Source organism: Eublepharis macularius, chromosome 7 (assembly GCF_028583425.1).
Source record: "Eublepharis macularius isolate TG4126 chromosome 7, MPM_Emac_v1.0, whole genome shotgun sequence".
In the NCBI taxonomy this organism is placed as follows: domain Eukaryota; kingdom Metazoa; phylum Chordata; class Lepidosauria; order Squamata; family Eublepharidae; genus Eublepharis; species Eublepharis macularius.
In genome coordinates this window covers 137,119,141-137,137,571 of record NC_072796.1, presented here as the reverse complement: position 1 = coordinate 137,137,571, position 18,431 = coordinate 137,119,141, and the positions used below count along the sequence as shown (strand labels likewise).

Here is an 18,431-nt window from a genome sequence, read left to right as displayed (position 1 = left end):
GCAGCAATCTTGATCACGTGCTATGATAGTGTGGACAGAGTTACTTCTCCATCGTGAGGAGCAACGTGGGTGAAGCAGATGCTCATAAGTGCACACGACGGCCCTTTGCAGAGGCAGCTAGCCCTCCTTTCTGTAGCATGCACAAGGCAGCTCTGGGAATCCTGAAAAGCATGCGCTGCAGGCCGTGTTCTCCCTGAGGCAGTCAGCCTATGTCAGGGATGTACCACTTCAGGTTGCAGGTTGGGGGCGCGGTGCCACATGATGGAACACTCCTCCCTACAAACAAAGCCCCTTGACATAGAAAGGGGATCCCAGGGGTCATGTAGTCCAGGTTCAGTCCCCAGCGTCTCCAGTTTAAAGGGCCAGGCAGTAGATGATATGAAAGACCTTTGTTTTAGATTCTGGGGAGCCACTGCCAGTTAGAATAGACTATACTGACTGAGGTGGACCAATGCTGTGATTCACGTTTTTGTGCCTTATGGGATAGTTGTGATAATATATGTGAAAAAAACCTTAAACGTGTGAGGCTGACTTGGAAGAAGAGACCGCTGATCTCTCTTGTTCAGGTTTTAGTCTAACTGGCAGCAAATCGTCGGGGCCTTGGATGAGAAAATCTTTCCCAGTTGTATGGGGGAGAGGTGCAAGACATGGAACCTTTCAGGCACCCTTCCTTCGAGCTCCAGCCCCTTTTCAACCGTTTGTAGCCCTGACTTGTTGCTGTGCCTGTTGACTAGTTTTAATTCCTTATTGAGCGTAAGATGCATGGAACTTCGGCGAAGGTGGAGAATAATGGCTACGTAAATAAGAGGGGTACCCACGAGTCGGTTGCATCTTTTCACTGCTGAAGTTGTCTTAGGCAGTCCCTGTGGCACTTGGTCGTGGGTGAAATGGGAATTCCGCAGCCCCTTTGCTGTGCTTCCCTGAGCAGGGAACGCCCTCTTCGGAAGCTGGTGCAGAGGGAAATTCAGGGCAGGCAGGCTGGCTGAGCGTGACTTCCTCTGGGAGCTGTAAATCTTTTTTTTTTTTTAAAGGACTCTAAAAGTCCTTTGCTTGTGTGAGCAAAACCAGCTGCTTGCATTAACCCTTTGCGATTATCTCACATGGTATGTATAAAATTATGTGTTCAAGTTCCCTGTTTCAGCAGTTGGCTGAGTTTCCCAAAGCCATCAGCAGAAAAAAAGAAAGTCCAAGAGGAGACCGATCTTGTAAATGCCATCTCTGCCTCTATAATTATAAATAATTAAAGGCAGTGTTGGGCACGATACTCTGAGTTGAAAGGAGAGGGAAGGAGACACCAGATCCCCCAGGTACAACTCTCACTGTTGCAGTCCACCAGCTTTAATGCACCTTGAAAAGCAGTGTTTGGCCATTCCAGAAGCAATATCCTTTCCTGTCTAAGACAGACAAGACAGTGTAGTGTGCAGGTTAGAATGCTTGACTGGAAAGGAGGAGCCCAGGTTCAAATCCATGCGGTTGCTTTCAGCCTAACCTACCGCAGGTGGCCGTCATGAGGTGGAAACAGAGGAGGAAAGAAATACGTGTGCCCCTCTGAGTTCCTCAGAAGAAGGCTTGTATCTCAACTCCCACTGTAAAAGGTGGAACTAAGAGTCACTCTACGTGAGACATCTGAAACGTGAAGAACACGAGTCGGGAGACGCAATGTTAGCCGGGAAGGGTAGCTTAAAGAGACAGAACTGGTGGCAGGGCGAAGGCTTTGCTATACGCTGGAGCTGTGTGAAGGGGCTGTGAAATGCCAGAAGGGAAACTTCAGTCCATGATAACTTCTCCAGGTCCAAGCCCGGTTCTAGAAAGTAGTGCCAGCCCATTTTCATTCCTCGCTGCCCTCTGGTTGCCATCCCACACAGTTTTAGACTGGAGAGGTGCAAGGCTCATTTTGAGGGGGAACGTGCAGGAACACAGTTCCGGCAGTTTCCCAAAGAGGTCACATGTCAGGTGGAACCCCCCCCCCCACACCTGACTCTTGGCCATTTAGGCCCGTTTTTGTCCTGGATTGGGGCTGAAACAGCCCGGATCGGGCCTCTGACGAGTGGTGGATCACTCTCTTCCTCAACAGCGGCCCGATCCTGACCATTTTGGGCCCCTTTTCGGCCATTTTCAGCCCTTTTTTTCCATTTTGAGCCCAATTTTGGCCCTGAATGGCCAAGATTGGGTCCAAAACAGCCAGGATAGGTGATGTCAGGGGGTGTGGCATATGCAAATCAGTTATGCTAATGACACACTTCTGGTGATGTCAAGGGGCGTGACATATGCTAATGAGTTGTGCGAATGAATTATTCTAATGAGTTCCTCCAGCTCTTTTTCTACGAAATGACCCCTGGAGAGGTGAAACTGACCGAGCTTTTGGGAGGAGAAGATGAAATTAACAAACCATCTGAGGAGCAATCTCCGCCACCTCTGTCTTTTTAAACTATGCTTCCCGGCTTACATTGCGTCTCCCTATACTTAACAATCACACACCGAGGTGTCTCATGTAGAGTCTGTTATTAAATGTGCGTCATGGACTTTAGTCAGGAGTCAGGACACTGTGCCCTCGAGATCCCGAGATACTCCATTCTTCCCCAGGTATAACACTGCCTTCTAGACCTTGAGAATCACAGTCATCAGATGCCTCTGACGAAGAGAACTGTGATTCTCAAAAGCTTATGCTACAATAAAGTTGGTTAGTCTTAAAGGTGCTACTGGACTCTTTTTGATTTTGCTGCATCTGACGAAGAGAACTGTGATTCTCGAAAGCTTATGCTACAATAAAGTTGGTTAGTCTTAAAGGTGCTACTGGTGTCTTTTTGATTTTGCTACTGCAGTCTAACACAGCTAACTCCTCTGGATCCTAGACCTTGGTATTGCATATGACTACAAATAACTCTCTGTAAAACATTTTTCACCCTCTTTCCCCATTCTGTTCAACATAATGCAAGCCAGACATGGTTTATGTGATTTTCTTTCACGGCAGATTTCTGTGCGTTGAGCACTGATTGCTGCAAGGGAGCACCAAGCTCGGAACTGAGTGGTAGCATTTATCCCTCAAATACCACTTCTGTGACTGTATGTTGTGTGTCCCGGTATTCAGAGCTTTACTGCCTCTGCATGAGGACTGTCGTCAAATAATGGGGCATTAAGTGGCCTGCTATGCCGCCTCTTAAAGATGTTCTTGGGCGGGTGGAAGACGGAGCAGCTCAGCACACACACATACACACACCAGCAGCCGAGTCCTGCGTCACTGGCAGGGCACAGGCCCAAAGAGGTGGTTACAGTTGCCTCTTGCGAAGGTTCATTGCGAGGACACAATCCGTTTCCTCCTGGCTGCGTAGACGCAGAGTGCAGCTTGGGCTTTGGCTGCTCTCACTGTTACGGAGGTTTTGAGCAGAGCATGGAGAGGAAGAGAAGTCTTTTAAGCTGGCCAGCTACGCCCAAGGGAGAGGCTCACAGGAAAGGGGGTAGCGGGGAAAGGGGGGGGGGGACACAATTTCCCTTCGGAGCCAGGATGTTACAGCTCGCAAAGCAAACTTGCCTTCCCACCTCCCGCTTTCTGTCCCGTGAAAGAAAAGTTTCCTTCACTGGCTGGCATTTAGAGTCTGACGGATGCAGCGCTCAAGAAACCATCCACCCGCAAGGAGGAGCGGGGGAAAGACTGGGAGCTTGGCCAACCCTCCATTGCTCCCAGAGATAAACAGAGCAGTCCGTTCCAGGCTTCGAACTACAAATTGTGGTCAAGGCAGAGAGGGATGGCCATGGGGTTACCGTGTTTGACTGAGGCGCTCTTCACACGTACATGAAACATGAGTTTGGTTAGGTGAACTGACAGCTCAGCTCACATTTAACGCGTGACTTGAGGCTTTCCTTTAAAATGGTGCAAATGGTGCAAATTAGTCCTATGTGGATGTCTTCATTCCCTGGATGCTTTAACTAGCAGAGACGGGCCAGGCTGGGCAAGCTTTAGGCTGTTCCTGTATTGGGCAGAGGGTTGGACTAGATGGTCTGTGATTCTATGGGAGGGACAGCTTTTTGTCTTACTATTGGTTCCACACGTCTCCCCAGATGTGATTGGATGATTTGGGTAGATCCGTGGAACTGACAGGCAGACCAATAGCCCTCTCCGCATGGCCCTTCTAAGCTAGTGAAAGCATGCAGGGTGGAAAGGAGGGAATGAGGGTGCTCTTGCCTTTGTGTGCATGCATTGGAGCTTATTTGCACACACACATGCATACGCATACAAATACATACCCTGCTTTAAAGGTAAGGTTCATGACACATGTTAGCTGAGAGTTCCATTAGGGTTTCCCCCAATGAAACTTGCATTTAGCACATATATAAAGTGACTCTGAAAACACAAATGTCGTCGCTTACAATCCTTACCAAATAATGGGCTCAGTAGCTGGAGAGTTTGCTTTTCGCTTTGCCTTGGTAGTTTATAGAACAATGCATAGCGTGGTGAAAGTGAGCTTTTTCTCCCTCTTTAAAAGCCCTGCAGTTGAAAGCTTCTAATAAAAGGGATGTGCGCAGTCCAGAATTACCGTGTGGCATTTGCTATTATAATGTGAGAGCCAGTGTGGTGTAGTGGTTAGAGTATCGGACTAGAATCTGGGAGATCCAAGATTCGAATCCCCGCTCTGCCACAGAGAGTGCTTGCCTGACCTTTGGCCAGATATACACTCTCAGCCAAACTTACCTCTCACAAGGTAGTTGAGAAGATAAAATGGAGGCGAGTTTTCTTAAAGTTTTCTTGCCTTTAAACACACATGGAAGGGAAGAACCAGGTGCCCTTTCTGAGCTATGCCATGGATATGTGAAAAAATACTGCCTCGCTATCTGTGCTTTTGTGTGTGTTATGTGCCGTCAAGTCGCCCCTGATATATTGGCGACCCTATGAATGAAGGACCTCCAAAATGTCCTATCATTAACAGACTTGCTCAGATCTTGCAAACTGGAGGACGCGGCTTCTTTTATGTTTTATAGATCCAGAGGAGTTAGCCGTGTTCGTCTGTAGACACAAAATAGTAGAGTCCAGTAGCATGGTTGTTGTGGGTTTTCCGGGCTGTATCGCCGTGGTCTTGGCATTGTAGTTCCTGACGTTTCGCCAGCAGCTGTGGCTGGCATCTTCAGAGGTGTAGCACCAAAAGACAGAGATCTGTCAGTGTCACAGTGTGGAAAAGATGTAGGTCATTTGTATCTACTCAGGAGGGGTGGGGTTGAGCTGAGTCATCCTGTAAGAGTTTCCCAGGGTGTGGAATGCTAATGGCGGGAGGCTTCACTGTATCCTGAGGAGGTTCTTTTGCATATGGATTGGTACTTGATGCCAAGACCACGGCAATACAGCCCGGAAAACCCACAACAACCATCATTCTCCGGCCGTGAAAGCCTTCGACAATACAGTCCAGTAGCATCTTTAAGACTAACCAACTTTATTGTAGCGTAAGCTTTTGAGAACCACAGCTCTCTTCGTCTGATGCATCATCAGCTTTTGAGAACCACAGCTCTCTTCGTCAGATGCATCATCAGCTTTTGAGAACCACAGCTCTCTTCATCAGATGCATCTGACAAAGAGAGCTATGGTTCTCGAAAGCTTAGGCTACAATAAGGTTGGTCAGTCTTAAAGGTACTACTGGACTCTTTACTATTTTATGTAATCCAAAAATAAATGTATGTTCATTTTTTCCTTCTGCCCCCTTCCTTTAGGACTGGCCATTTGACGATGGAGCCCCTCCACCGAACAAAATTGTGGACGACTGGCTGAATCTGCTAAAGACCAAGTTCTGCGAAGACCCTGGGAGCTGTGTAGCTGTTCATTGTGTGGCTGGCCTGGGACGGTAAGCAGAACTTCCTAAATCTCACACGGCCCTGAGATCGGCATTTGCCCATTCCAGACTGCGTGTGTTGCTGTTTCTAAAAAGATATATACTGCTGCATTAGCGTTGCCCCAGCTCTGAAGTAAAGGCCTGGATTCTGTGACTATAGTTTATTCGAGCTTATGGGAGTTTTTTCTGCTCGCTGTTATCATGCTTCCATGAGTTTTACAAAGGATCGACCAAGAAGCCCGATCCGTGCCTTCTGATGGCTGCAAAAACCATATTCAGACAATCTTTTGGCTCTGTGGCATTTTGCCAGATGCTGTCCATGTTCTTTCAGAATGGGTTTGAACCTTTTTGTTTAAGGAGAAAAAATGAGTTTCTAAAAATGATGCAATGCCGCACATTCCAGAACTGGGCAGCACTTCTGCAAAATCAATCTTCAGAAAGTTCAGTTAATTTATTACAGTCCTTGACCAGAGAAAAAGAGACAGAAAGCACAAAAACAGGCAAAATATAACGTGCAAAGTAGAGCAAATCTGGACGCTGATACCTAACATCAAAAAACAAACACTGACTTACAATATTAAGAAAAGTCCACCGGGACCAATCAAAACTAAGGATGTAATAGAGCAATGCGTAACCTGAGGACCGGTGTATGCTGTCTAGCGTTTAAATCAGGACTAATGTCAGGTGTAGATAAGAATTTACACAGACCCAAACAAAGTAGGACTAAGATGTGTTGTAGAAGGCTTTCACGGCCAGAGAACGATGGTTGTTGTGGGTTTTCTGGGCTGTATTGCCGTGGTCTTGGCATTGTAGTTCCTGACGTTTCGCCAGCAGCTGTGGCTGGCATCTTCAGAGGTGTAGCACCAAAAGACAGAGATCTCTCAGTGTCACAGTGACACTGAGTCTTTTGTCTGACACTGAGTCTCTCAGTCTGTGACACTGAGAGATCTCTGTCTTTTGGTGCTACACTTCTGAAGATGCCAGCCACAGCTGCTGGCGAAACGTCAGGAACTACAATGCCAAGACCACGGCAATACAGCCTGGAAAACCCACAACAACCATATGACTGAGGGCCAAGCTACACATGACGAATGACACTTGAACGGCAAGTGTATTTCTCCCTGTTCACTTGCCCTCCACTCAATCCACTTGCCATTCAAGTGTCATTCGTCATGTGTAGCTTGGCCCTAAGATATTGCAATCTTTCTCAGCATTGCCCGGCGAAATCTGAAAAGAGCGAAGTTTAATCGCTTGGGAGCACCTCTGTCAGGAAACCTATTGCTCCCAAAATCAACCTTATCTGTTGCATTTTTACTCTCATCTTCGTTCATGCTCAGGCCAGAATACGTTGGCCTTTCACAATTCTGTTTTATCCTCACAGCAACTTTGTAAGGTAGCAGGGCTCGTGTTATTTTTTCGGGCCCAGTACAAACGTGTAAAATGCTCCCACCTCACACACCAACACCACAATCCTTCAAACCCACACATACAATCTCATAAATCAGGAAAAAGTTGCCATTACACAATCTACATTTCTGAAAAATGCCTGCTTTTGTTTAATCACAACACTAGTGTGATAGTCCTGTAAATTAGCTATTTTCTAACTTTTTGGTCACTAAAATGGAATTATCCTGTCAGAATGTCAAGGCTAGGATTTGGGCCACTCGGTTTCGATTCCCTACTCTGACCTTAGGCCAGTCACACCCTCTCAGCCTAACCTACCTTACAGGGTTGTCGTGAGGATAAAGTGTAGGAGAAGACAAGGATGTAAGTTGCTTTGGGTACCCCTTGGGGAGAAAGGCAGGGTATAAATGAAGGAAATAATTTTTAAAAAATTGTAATGGACCAATGTAGCTGCAATGATTAGGCCAATTAACTTTAAGTTTTATTTTCCTGCAGCTTTCATTGTAAAACAGTGAACTGGGCGCCCCAAGTCAATTTGTCTTGCACGTTCACCCTCAGTAGACAAGATGACTAGGTGATTTATCCCTTCTTGCCCCATTGTAGAACACCTGTTGTTTTTGAGGAGTGCTAGCTTTCTGAAACGTCTTTCAGCTTCTTTTAGTCACTGGCAGCTTGCAAAGCGTCTGTAAGGCTGTGCACACGTCACTGAAAATTACTTGCCACAGATTCAGTCTCTGTATTGAAATTATTCGCCAGCTTCTATAGTTACACTATTGTTGCCTGACTGCAGAAAGACCTTTTCTGATTTGAAAAATAGGAGCATAGATGGGTTTCTTTTTGCTTCGTTTTGTTCCCTTACTTTTACCTCCTTACATTTCTAATTTGTATTTATGACCACCTTAGACATGAAGCCAGCTGGGTGACCCTGGGTCAGTCACAGCTCTCTCAGAGCTCTCTCAGGCCCACCCACCTCACAGGGCAATTATCATGAGGATACTAATAACACGCTTTGTAAACCGCTTCACGTGGTCATTACACTCTGCGCCACGGGGCTCCTTTCATAATGTAAGAGCCCTGTGGAGCATAAGAGCCCCATGGCGCAGAGTGGTAAGCTGCAGTACTGCAGCCCAAGCTCTGCTCACGACCTGAGTTCAATCCCGGTGGAAGCCAAGTTCAGGCAGCTAGCTCAGGGTTGACTCAGCCTTCCATCCTTCCGAGGTCAGTAAAATTAGTACCCAGTTTCCTGGGGGTAAAGTGTAGATGACTGGGGAAGGCAATGGCAAACCACCCCATAAAAAAGTCTGCCAAGAAAACGTCGTGATATGACGTCCCCCCGTGGGTCAGTAATGACTCGGTGCTTGCACAGGGGACTACCTTTACCTTTACCTAGACATGGGAGCATGGAGCATGTCTGTCCGTGACTGCGAGTGAATTAGACATTTATATATTTTGGGCCTGCAGATCCTACAAGAAGAAGCAGCAGCACTTGTTCCCACTGTCTTCTGGTGCGTTGCCCTTCCCACTAGGCATCCCTCCCTTCTGCCAACACACAGGGAACTCTGGGCCTGGTAGTTCTTGATCGGATAGACCCAGGAGGCCCAGCAGTACACCATGTTGTGTGAGACTGCTGCTCTAACGCAACTTCTCTTGGCTTCAGCAGATCTCATGAGATCTGGACAATAGATACGTAGATATAAGGAAATAAGTTTCTATAAATATCCTCAGACGTGATGGATAAGTTTCTTTTTTCTTTTATTTATTCTTTCATTTTATTTCATTATATTTCTATTCCACCCTCCCCGCAAACGGGCTCAGGGCAGATTCCATCGGTTAAAACACAATCGCAATTACAGCAAAACTTAACAAATCCATAAAACCTATTAAAAATTGTAAATTTTGCTGTAATTGTGATTGTGTTTTTAACTGATATAAATTTACATATAAATAATTAAAAGACAGCAAGAGGGCGGCAGTCACAGTATAGCTTAGCTTAACTTCGCTCAGTAAGACTATATTCTAAAACAGAATGATGGTAACATATTTTGGGGGGGGGGGATTTAAGCATTCATCGACTCCCCCCACGCACCCCACACACACACATGGCTGGCGGAGGCCAGACCCATCCTCAACCATATGCCTGGTGGAACATCTCCGTCTTACAAGCCCGGCAGAAGGACAACAAATCCTGCCAGGCTCTGATCTCCAGGCAATACAGATTGCAGCCTGGGCTGGGCCCTTCCAGACCCTCCAGACCCCAGAAAAGTATATCCTCCCCCATCCCCCATGTGGGAACCCTGTACGGTAAGATAGGATAAAGGAGAGTGATGGCCCAAAGTTCGGGACGCAGTGGAGATTCGAACCTGAGTCTCCCGGATCCTAGTCCAATACTCTAACTGCAGCACCACGGTAGAGAGCTAGTTTGGTGTAGTGGTTAAGAGTGGCAGGAGAACCGGGTTTGATTCCCCACTCCTCCGCTTGGAGCCAGCTGGGTGACCTTTGGTCAGTCACAGCTTCTCAGAGCTCTCTCAGCCCCATCCACCTCTCAGAGCGATTATCGTGAGGATAATAATAACACACTTTGTAAACCGCTTTGCGTGGTCATTACGTTGTCCTGAAGGGCGGAATATAAAGTTGTGGTTGTGGTTAGAATCTCTGCACAAGTTCAACCCTAACTAATTCATAGCTGTTATTTAGATTATCATTTGGCTTAAAACAAGTTTGAGGCTGCCGTAAGCTGTTTACCTGCTGTTACTTTTAGTGAGTGTTCTCTATTACATTTTTTTATCCTGCCGTTCCTCCAAGGGGCTTAGGGCATGCCTTCCTCTGTACCCTCACAACAGCCTAGCAAGGGAGGTTAGGCTGACTGGAAGGTCATCCCGTGAGCTTCGTGGCTGAATGGAGATTTGAACCCACGTCCTCTCCGTCCTAGTCCAACACTGTAATCGATACACCACGCTGTAATTGACACACCATGCACTATCTTTGGAAAATGCCACCATCTTTGCTCTGGATACTTCCTGAGCTTCTGGCAGGAGTTCAAGAGGCATGTACCTAGACATCCTTTCTTAAGCAAGTGAAGTCCATGATTAAAACAGAGATTCAAAAGACTAAAGCATGTTGGTTTGGTGAGAGCAAAGCAGAGACAGATTAGTTACCCTGGAAAAGCCCACATGAGAATATTCATCCCGCCAGGGACCTTTAGCAGATGTTTCTCACTAGAGCAAAGAGTCCTCTGGGGTTCATATGGGGAGAGGCGGTCCCGCAGATACGCCGGTCCCAGTCCGCATAGGGCTTTATAGGTTAATACCAAAACCTTGAACCTGATTCGGTACTCCACCGGCAACCAGTGCAGCTGACACAGTGCCGGATTTATGGCAAACCACCTCTGATCTCATCTCTTGCACTGAAAACTCCCATGGTCCTTTGGTTGCCATGAATCAGTTGTGACTTGAAGGCACACATGTGTTGTTGTTGTTGTTGTTGTTGTTATTCAGATTACACGCAACACAATAATAAAAAAAGATCACGTGTTATCATTGATTGGCCTTGCTGAGCTGATACACGTTTCTGCCAGAGACCTAAATATCAGCCTGGTATTGGTGCAATATGTACGCTGTTCCAAGTAACTCCATCTTTTGCAGTTCTGTAGGTGTTATGTCAAAAAGTTGCAGTTTTTCCGTATAAGTTGCAAAAAATTTTGAAATAGTTCCCAGTGCCCCAGTGACAATGGGGACTGTTGTTGTTGTTGTTACATTGGATTGCAGCCATGATTTACTTTTTAGGTGGGCATCTGTTTTAGCCCCCAGTTTTCCAGTCTGCTTCGCCCTGTCCTCTCTGCTCAGTTTTCCCTCTAGTTGCTCTGCATGTTCTCGTGCCTGTCATAGATCCAGAGGCATTAGCCGTGTTAGTCTGTAGTCGCAAAATAGTACAAAGTCTAATAGCACCTTTAAGACTAACCAACTTTATTGTAGCATAAGCTTTTGAGAACCACAGCTCTCTTCGTCAGATGCATCTGATGAAGAGAACTGTGGTTCTCGAAAGCTTATGCTACAGTAAAGTTGGTTAGCCTTAAAGGTGCTACTGGATGCTGCCTGTCAAAGCTTCCTTCTCTTGTCTCTTTGGTATAGCTGGAGTGGAGTGAAAGGGTTCGAGTGTTGGAATATAACCAAGGAGAGCTGAATTCAGGTCCCCCGCTCTGCCATAAAATGTCCTTGGACCAATTATTCTGTCTCAGCCTAGCCTACCTCAGAGGGTTGTTGTGATGATAAAATGAGAAAGACAGACTCCTGAGGCTGTTCACACCATACTAGAGCCTCCATACTCTATTCAGCCCTGGTTAATGTTATTTGCAGTATACATTGAGCTCCGAATAACTCAGCAGCAAGGGATCACTTGCATGTGTGAATCAGCTTGAATCCTGTGCCTGTTGACGCTTGCTTCCACAGTCAAACAGGGCCAGATAGCGCAAGGGGACTATTGGGCTGCTTTGAAAGATCCTGCCGTGGTTAGGAATGCAACGATCTGGAAATCTCCAGCTGCTTGATGAATGTTTTCTGTGGAAGCCCCGTGGGCCTCCTCCAAACCCATCATTCTCTTTTTAATAGGGGAGGCAACAGCCCGGCTTTTATTGTTCCCTTCCCCTCTCTTTTCTAGGGCTCCTGTTCTTGTGGCGCTGGCCCTGATCGAGAGCGGGATGAAATACGAAGACGCCATTCAGTTCATTAGACAGTAAGTGCCCGACAATAAACCTCCACATTACGCCTGCTAAGATGGAGACGAATGGCCGGGCGTTGACACAGCGGCTCGGCTTGGGAGCGTTTTCAGGCGCGGGGCAGGAATTGCTGGTGGCTGCAGAGGAGGCAAAACTCGGTTATCGCACAAAGCTGGCAGCAGAAAGCCGAGAGTCATTTATTTTATTCGATTTGTATTCCGCCCTCCCCACACCAGCAGGCTCAGGGCAGATTCCAATTAATACAATAATATAAAATACAGTATCTTTGAAACCAATAAAACATCTTAAGTATTTAAAAAAGAACACACACAACAAGCAATACAGCAGCAGGCTTTGAAAAAGATATGGCAGCAGATTTCACCAGCAACCACCACCCAACCACCTCCAGAAATATATTATTATTATTATTATTATTATTACTACTACTACTACTACTACTACTACTACTACTACTACTACTACTACTACTACTACAACATTCGATTTCAGGACAACTTAATGCCCACTCAGAGCGGTTTACAAAGTATGTCATTATTATCCCTACAACAAAACACCCTGTGAGGTGGGTGGGTCTGAGAGAGCTCCAGAGAGCCGTGACTAGCCCAAGTTCACCCAGCTGGCTTCAAGTGGAGGAATGGGGAATCAAACCCAGCTCTCCAGATTAGAGTCCTGCCGCTCTTAAGTGACTAGCCCAAGGTCCCCCAGCTGGCTTCAGGTGGAGGAGTGGGGACTGGGGAATCAAACCCGGCTCTCCAGATTAGAGACCCATGCTCTTAACCACTACACCAAACTGGCTAGGTGGTAGATACCCTTTGTAGGGGCACAGCTTTCTCTAGGTGGCCGGCAGGGAGGCCCAGAGTGTCAACCATAGGCCTTGTGGAACAGCTCTGTCTTACAGGCCCGACGGAAGGATAGCACATCCGGCCCGGGCCCTCATCTCTTTAGACAGAGCGTTCCACCAGGTTAGAGCCAGGACCAAAAAGGCCCTGGCTCTGGTCGATGCTAAACGGGCCTCCCTGGGGCCAGGGGCCAGTAGCGGCTGTTTATCATTGGATCGAAGCGTCCTCCTTTTCTCCACTCCCCCAAATGGTGTTTGGCTGTTTATTTATCGGCAGATCTATCTATCTTCAGACTGCAAGTGAAGGATTGCGTGACTTTTTATCTTAAGCTGTAAAGAGACAGAGGTGGAAGTCTAACCCCAAAAGAGAGTCACCCTCCGAAAGTTTATACGAGTCCATCTCTGTCCGTCTCTCATAATCCAGGCAAATACAACACGCTGGAAACACAAAACGAGAATCTCTTCATTCAAAGAAAATGCAAAGCTGAGAATTAATTTCCTAAACGTAGTTTTCTGTTAAGCTGACACAAGTAGAAGGTTAAAGTTGCCAAGACAATAACTAGGCAGGACAGACCTGTTGCTTATTCCCTTCTTGCCCTGGATTGAGCTGCGTATGTGCCTCTTGGGCCCCAGGGACGTAGCTTTCCAGCCAGCACGTGGAAAAATTAGATCTATCTCGCTGCGGCAGGCAAGGCAGAACCTCACCTTTTTGAATAGGTCTGTGATAGAAAAGGGCAGGATCCTTACCTCTCCTTTCTCAGGGTCTAGAAGGTAGCGTGAGTTTGAAGGAGAAGCCCATGGAGGAAAAGAAATCTACCCAGCGAAATTGCAGGATACAGGCGGAAAGGCAGAAAAAAATAGAGTTGTTTGCAAATTAAACACTTGCACAGACTTCAAATCTCCCCAGGCTAAAATATGCTCCAGCTTCTTTCCTTTTCCGCCCACTACCCCTGCCCATGTTGTAGAATCGTATAGCTGGAGCAGCTACGAGAGTCAGCATGGCTGAGCTTGGCAAAAAGACTTCCACCTCTCTGGGTCCGTGTTTCGAGAATTCCCTTTTGGGCCAGAGTCCCTTGAAAACGGCTGCCTAAAGAGGAGGGTTTGGCCCATAAGATGTCACTTCAGGACACTAGAGGGTTTGTGCATGGTCCAGAACGGACGTAGTATGCAGAATTAGAGCAAAGAGGAAGAAGGGGAAATTCTCCGTTGATTCCCTCTCTGGGTTGACAGTTCTCAGGTCACTGTTACGGATACCAGGTGTGACCTCTGTATGCTGTTTCTCTCTCGCCCGCCTGTCTGGGATACTCATGTGGATTGTGCCATTTGTCCGTAAAGGAGTTTTGGTCTTTACTGCAAATCCTAAAAGTCCAGGTCTGTTTCTTCCCAGAACATAGGGATCCTTCTGTAATAGGGCTCAGGGCTAATCACAGGGGCTGATTCCGCACACGTTGGATAATGCACTTTCAATGCACTTTATCAGGTGGATTTTTTGTCCCGCACATGAAAAAATCCATTCCAAATGATCTATAAAGAGGATTGGAAGTGCATTATCCAACGTGTGCGGAATCACTACCTGAATTCCACCCAGACAAAAATGGGTTGCATCCTGTTTCTCCACTCTTCTTGCATGAGAAGAAGGTGCCACTACTGCCTAAGATATTATCCAGTATATCTGCTACGGATGGGAAGCCATGCAGTCCTTCCCTTGTTACAGTCTAAGCAGAGTTTTATGATGCACTGTGCTTCGTGTAGACCTGGGGCCCCTGTTCAGGTATTCAGGGGTGCAGGCATTAGCATGTCTGTTTCTCCTTTGCTTCAGCTTCTCTGCAACCAATTTAAGCAGAACACAGCCTCAAAGTTTGCACAGGCTGCTGTTTGTTGTGCTGTGGTCTGAGAGTGTGCACCCCCAAAGGGGCGGAAGGAGAGCCAATTTGGTGCAGTGGTTAAGAGCGGCAGGACTCTAATCTGGAGAGCCAGGTTTTATTCCCCATTCCTCCACTTGAAGCCAGCTGGGTGACTTTGGGTCAGTCACAGCTCTTTCAGAGCTCTCTCAGCCCCACCCACCACACAGGGTGGTTGTCATGAGGATAATAATAACGCACTTCGTAAACCACTCTGAATTAAGTTGTCCTCAAGGGCAGTATAGAAATCGGATGTTGTTATTTATGTTATTATTTCTGGAACAGCAGCCCCTGTTAAAGCTACTGCTTTTGAAACCGAGAAGAGTTTCAAAAAGTGGTTTGTGAGTTGAGATGCTGTCCAGAACAGAGAATCTCACCAAGTGAGCACTAATCTTTGGGCACACTGGAATGTTATTATTTGGATCCTGAATTGTATCTTCTGTGGCCAGCAACATGGGTGGACATTTCTCATGTGTTTCTAGCCTGAATTGAATGGGGAGGGGGGGTCCATGATTGCACCCCACTCCGCTTTCTCCCTCTGCCTTCAACAGCCACTCAGCTCTCCTCTGGTGCTATCATAGACCATATTCTCACAAACACCAGGGGGAGGTTATCCCATCCAGCTACATGAGAGCTCATGAGTGAATTCTCCTGTGTGTATATAGAGAAAAATTTGCAAAGAGCAAACCAGATGCCAAGGAAAAAGAATAGGTATGAGGAGGGAGGATTTTCCCCCCCTGACCACCTAATTTTCTATGAGCAGGGAGGCTTTTTTTTCATAGGGGGGAGTATTGAAGTGTGAGAAACCCAGCTGTGGTCTAAAGTGGTACAGCTTAGATTGAGGATGACCATTTAATCGTCTGTTGGGGACAATTAGACCGTCTGGTTGAGGCCAGCTTTTATCAACACTGTTTAACTCACTAAGCTCTCTGCCCTGATGGGTGATAGAAAGTGGGCGTCATCTTCATGTCAGCAGGTCATCTGGGGTTCAGGAAGGACTGAAATGAACCCTGCGATCCAGTGAAAACTGGCTGGGCAGAACGGCAGAGGATTACGGCCCATCTGGCTTGCGGGAGAGTGGCTGGGCGCACTGTTCCTCGGAGCTGACCCTGGTCGCCAACAGCAGCTCTGCAGCGTTCGCTCTCAATCCTTCCTCTAATCTCCTTAGCACGTTCTGCTCAGGCTGCTGAAATGGGGCTTGTTCAGTCTCTCTGGTGCTCTCAATGTGGCACAGGTGCATCGAAAAGGCTAAAGGGAGTTGGCTGGAAGCACCAGGGTTCGCTTCTTCAACCCCACCCGGCTGCATCTGGAACCTGGCCACTACGGCTCCCCACCAGCACCAGCAGCCTCGTCTCAGGACCATATTTGGGTCCCCGGCTGTTCTGGCACTGGAAACTGAAAGAGCTAGCATCTGGCTCGGAAACCCTCTAAATCAGGCAGAAACCCAAACAAGGTATCCTTTCCCGTTCTGCTGCGCATGATGACCCTTGGCTATGTTGACTTTTCTGGAGCATCGGCCCAGCGCTGCAGGCCAGCCAGCCAGCATTCCTGACCAATAGTGAAATAGCTTGAGGGTTGTGATCCAGTGGATCAGCTGTGATTCCCCCCAGGGCTGTGATTAGCCACCTCCATTTTATGGCATGCAGGAGTTCGTCAGCCAAGACAGTCAACGTGGGAGGGATTTCCTCAAGGGAGACGGAGTTCCGCCGGACCACCGGCAGCATGAGTTTTTAGAAGCTCAATCCCTCCCTCTTGTTTTCTCAGGAAGCGCCGAGGGGCGATCAACAGCAAGCAGCTGACGTACCTGGAGAAATATCGGCCGAAGCAGCGGCTCCGTTTCAAGGACCATCAAAACCAGAGGAACAAGTGCTGCATCATGTAACCTCAGTTAAAACGGCCTCTTGCCAAAACACACACACTGAGAACGCGCACACATGCACAAGAGGCACACAGGCGCATACAGGGAGGCCCCGTATCGACCTCGCCTTCGGGGCTCCCTTGAAAGTATCGCTGTATCCATGACGCTCTTTTGAAGCCTGGGAAGAAAGACAGCAGAGCGCTTGCCCCTCGGGGCTCAGAGGCGGGAGAGGGTGCCCGTTTTCTTCTCTCTTTCTTCCTCAGCTGCTGCCTTTCAGCGGATCACTTGGCAATTACAGGGTAACCCCCCCCCCCCCGCCCCCAGTGCAATAACTCTCTTTCCTGTTGCTTTCCTAAGACCCAAGTAGGCACTGTCAAGCAGGCAGGGGGTTTATCTGGCCCACCTAAGCTTCCCCCCTGCTAATTTCAAGGGTTTGATTTGCCTGCAAAAGAGTCTTTTGTGGGCCACGTACAGACTTTCCATCGCTTAGCTTCACTCTCAGCAAAACGCAGTGCCGTCATCTCCCCTTTTCCGCCCCACTTTCGCTTACTGAGCCGGCAGGTTGTGTTCCAACCTGGTCGCAAGCTATTCGGGCTGCTGTGACTGGTGGAAAGCTGCCAGGGGGTACGTTGGCTGGTGTGAGATAGTGTCCAGCTGTCCTAGGGGGGGCGCTCTTGATTGATTTGTTCTCTCTTTCATTGTAACGGTGGAGCCCCTGTTGTGATCTTTGGACTTAGCTTGTGTTGGAGGGAGGGAAAATCCTTTCCCCCCTCCCCCCTAGATGCAGTGAAGTCGATTGCTCGTATGGAACTTAGAAAAGGGAAGCGCATAGTTTGTGGAGGCAGCTGAGCTTCTGATGCGAGGGGTTTGTTTTTCTCTTCCTGGCTGTAGCGGAGGGGAGGTGTTAGTTTCAGTGCAAACTTAGTTTGCATTTATGAAATGTCTTCCCCTGCCCCGAAAAAGCACCCAAGCTAGCCTTCTAGATGCTGGGAGGGAGGTAAGAGAGAGTGAGTGGGGTAATAAAACGGTCTCTGAATTAAGAATGGGGGGGGGTCCCGAAATTTGTGGCGCAAGACTTTGAAGAGAAACTTCTTGGGCATGGAGAGGATCGCAGGGGAGGGGGCGAGATTGAGCCACCTGATTCCCACCGTTGGTGTCTGCATCACCCTAAGTCCATGCTTGGGGGCACAGGGTGTGCCACTTCCGTTGTCTGGCTTCTTCACATTTTGCACAGGGGTGTTGGGAATAGGAAAAGATGCTCACCCAGCCTGGATGAGCTAAAGGGAGGGGGGCGTTTAACTAATGCCTTCAGCTGGGAGGTGTCTCATCCCAAAGGCCTGGTGGAATTGACGCTGGCCAGCTAGTGCTGCATCGAGAAAGCTGGCGTTCCGTTTGCCCTGCCGCATTAACCTCCATGGATCATGGCCTCGGCTGTACTGCCCATGTGTGTCCCACCCAGGGCTTTTTTTCTGGGGAAAGAGGTGGTGGAACTCAGTGGGTTGCCCTCTGAGAAAATGGCCACATGGCTGGTGGCCCCGCCCCCTGATCTCCAGACAGAGGGGAGGTTAGATTGCCTTCCATGCTGCTCAGCGGCACGGAGGGCAATCTCAACTCCCCTCTGTCTGGAGATCAGGGGGTGGGGCCACCAGCCATGTGGCCATTTTCAAGAAGTTCCGGAACTCCGTTCCACCATGTTCCTACTGAAAAAAAGCCCTGGTCCCAGCTAAGCCCTTTCTCTATTTCCAGCTGTCCTCTAAAACCATAGCTTGTTTGCAAGACAGACCCCCCATAACCCCATGCCTCCATTGTGGCAGAACAGTGGCTGCTGTTGGCATCCCATTCATTGATTCTGTGCATAGGGACATGTACAAATGCATGCTAGCCA

The 18,431-nt window shown here is 48.0% G+C and overlaps 1 protein-coding gene across 4 annotated transcripts in view; it reads left to right on the top strand.

Annotated features, from left to right (window-relative positions):
- PTP4A3 (protein tyrosine phosphatase 4A3) overlaps positions 1–18,025 on the top strand; it is a 128,159-nt gene extending 110,134 nt beyond the window's left edge. For all 4 annotated transcript variants that reach the window (XM_054985048.1, XM_054985051.1, XM_054985050.1 and 1 more), the window contains exons 4-6: positions 5,695–5,825; positions 11,871–11,945; positions 16,453–18,025. In XM_054985048.1, the coding sequence (XP_054841023.1) occupies positions 5,695–5,825; positions 11,871–11,945; positions 16,453–16,570 (324 nt within the window). In that variant the 3' untranslated portion in view covers positions 16,571–18,025. The remainder of the gene's footprint in view (positions 1–5,694; positions 5,826–11,870; positions 11,946–16,452) is intronic.
- Positions 18,026–18,431: the final 406 nt, after the last annotated feature.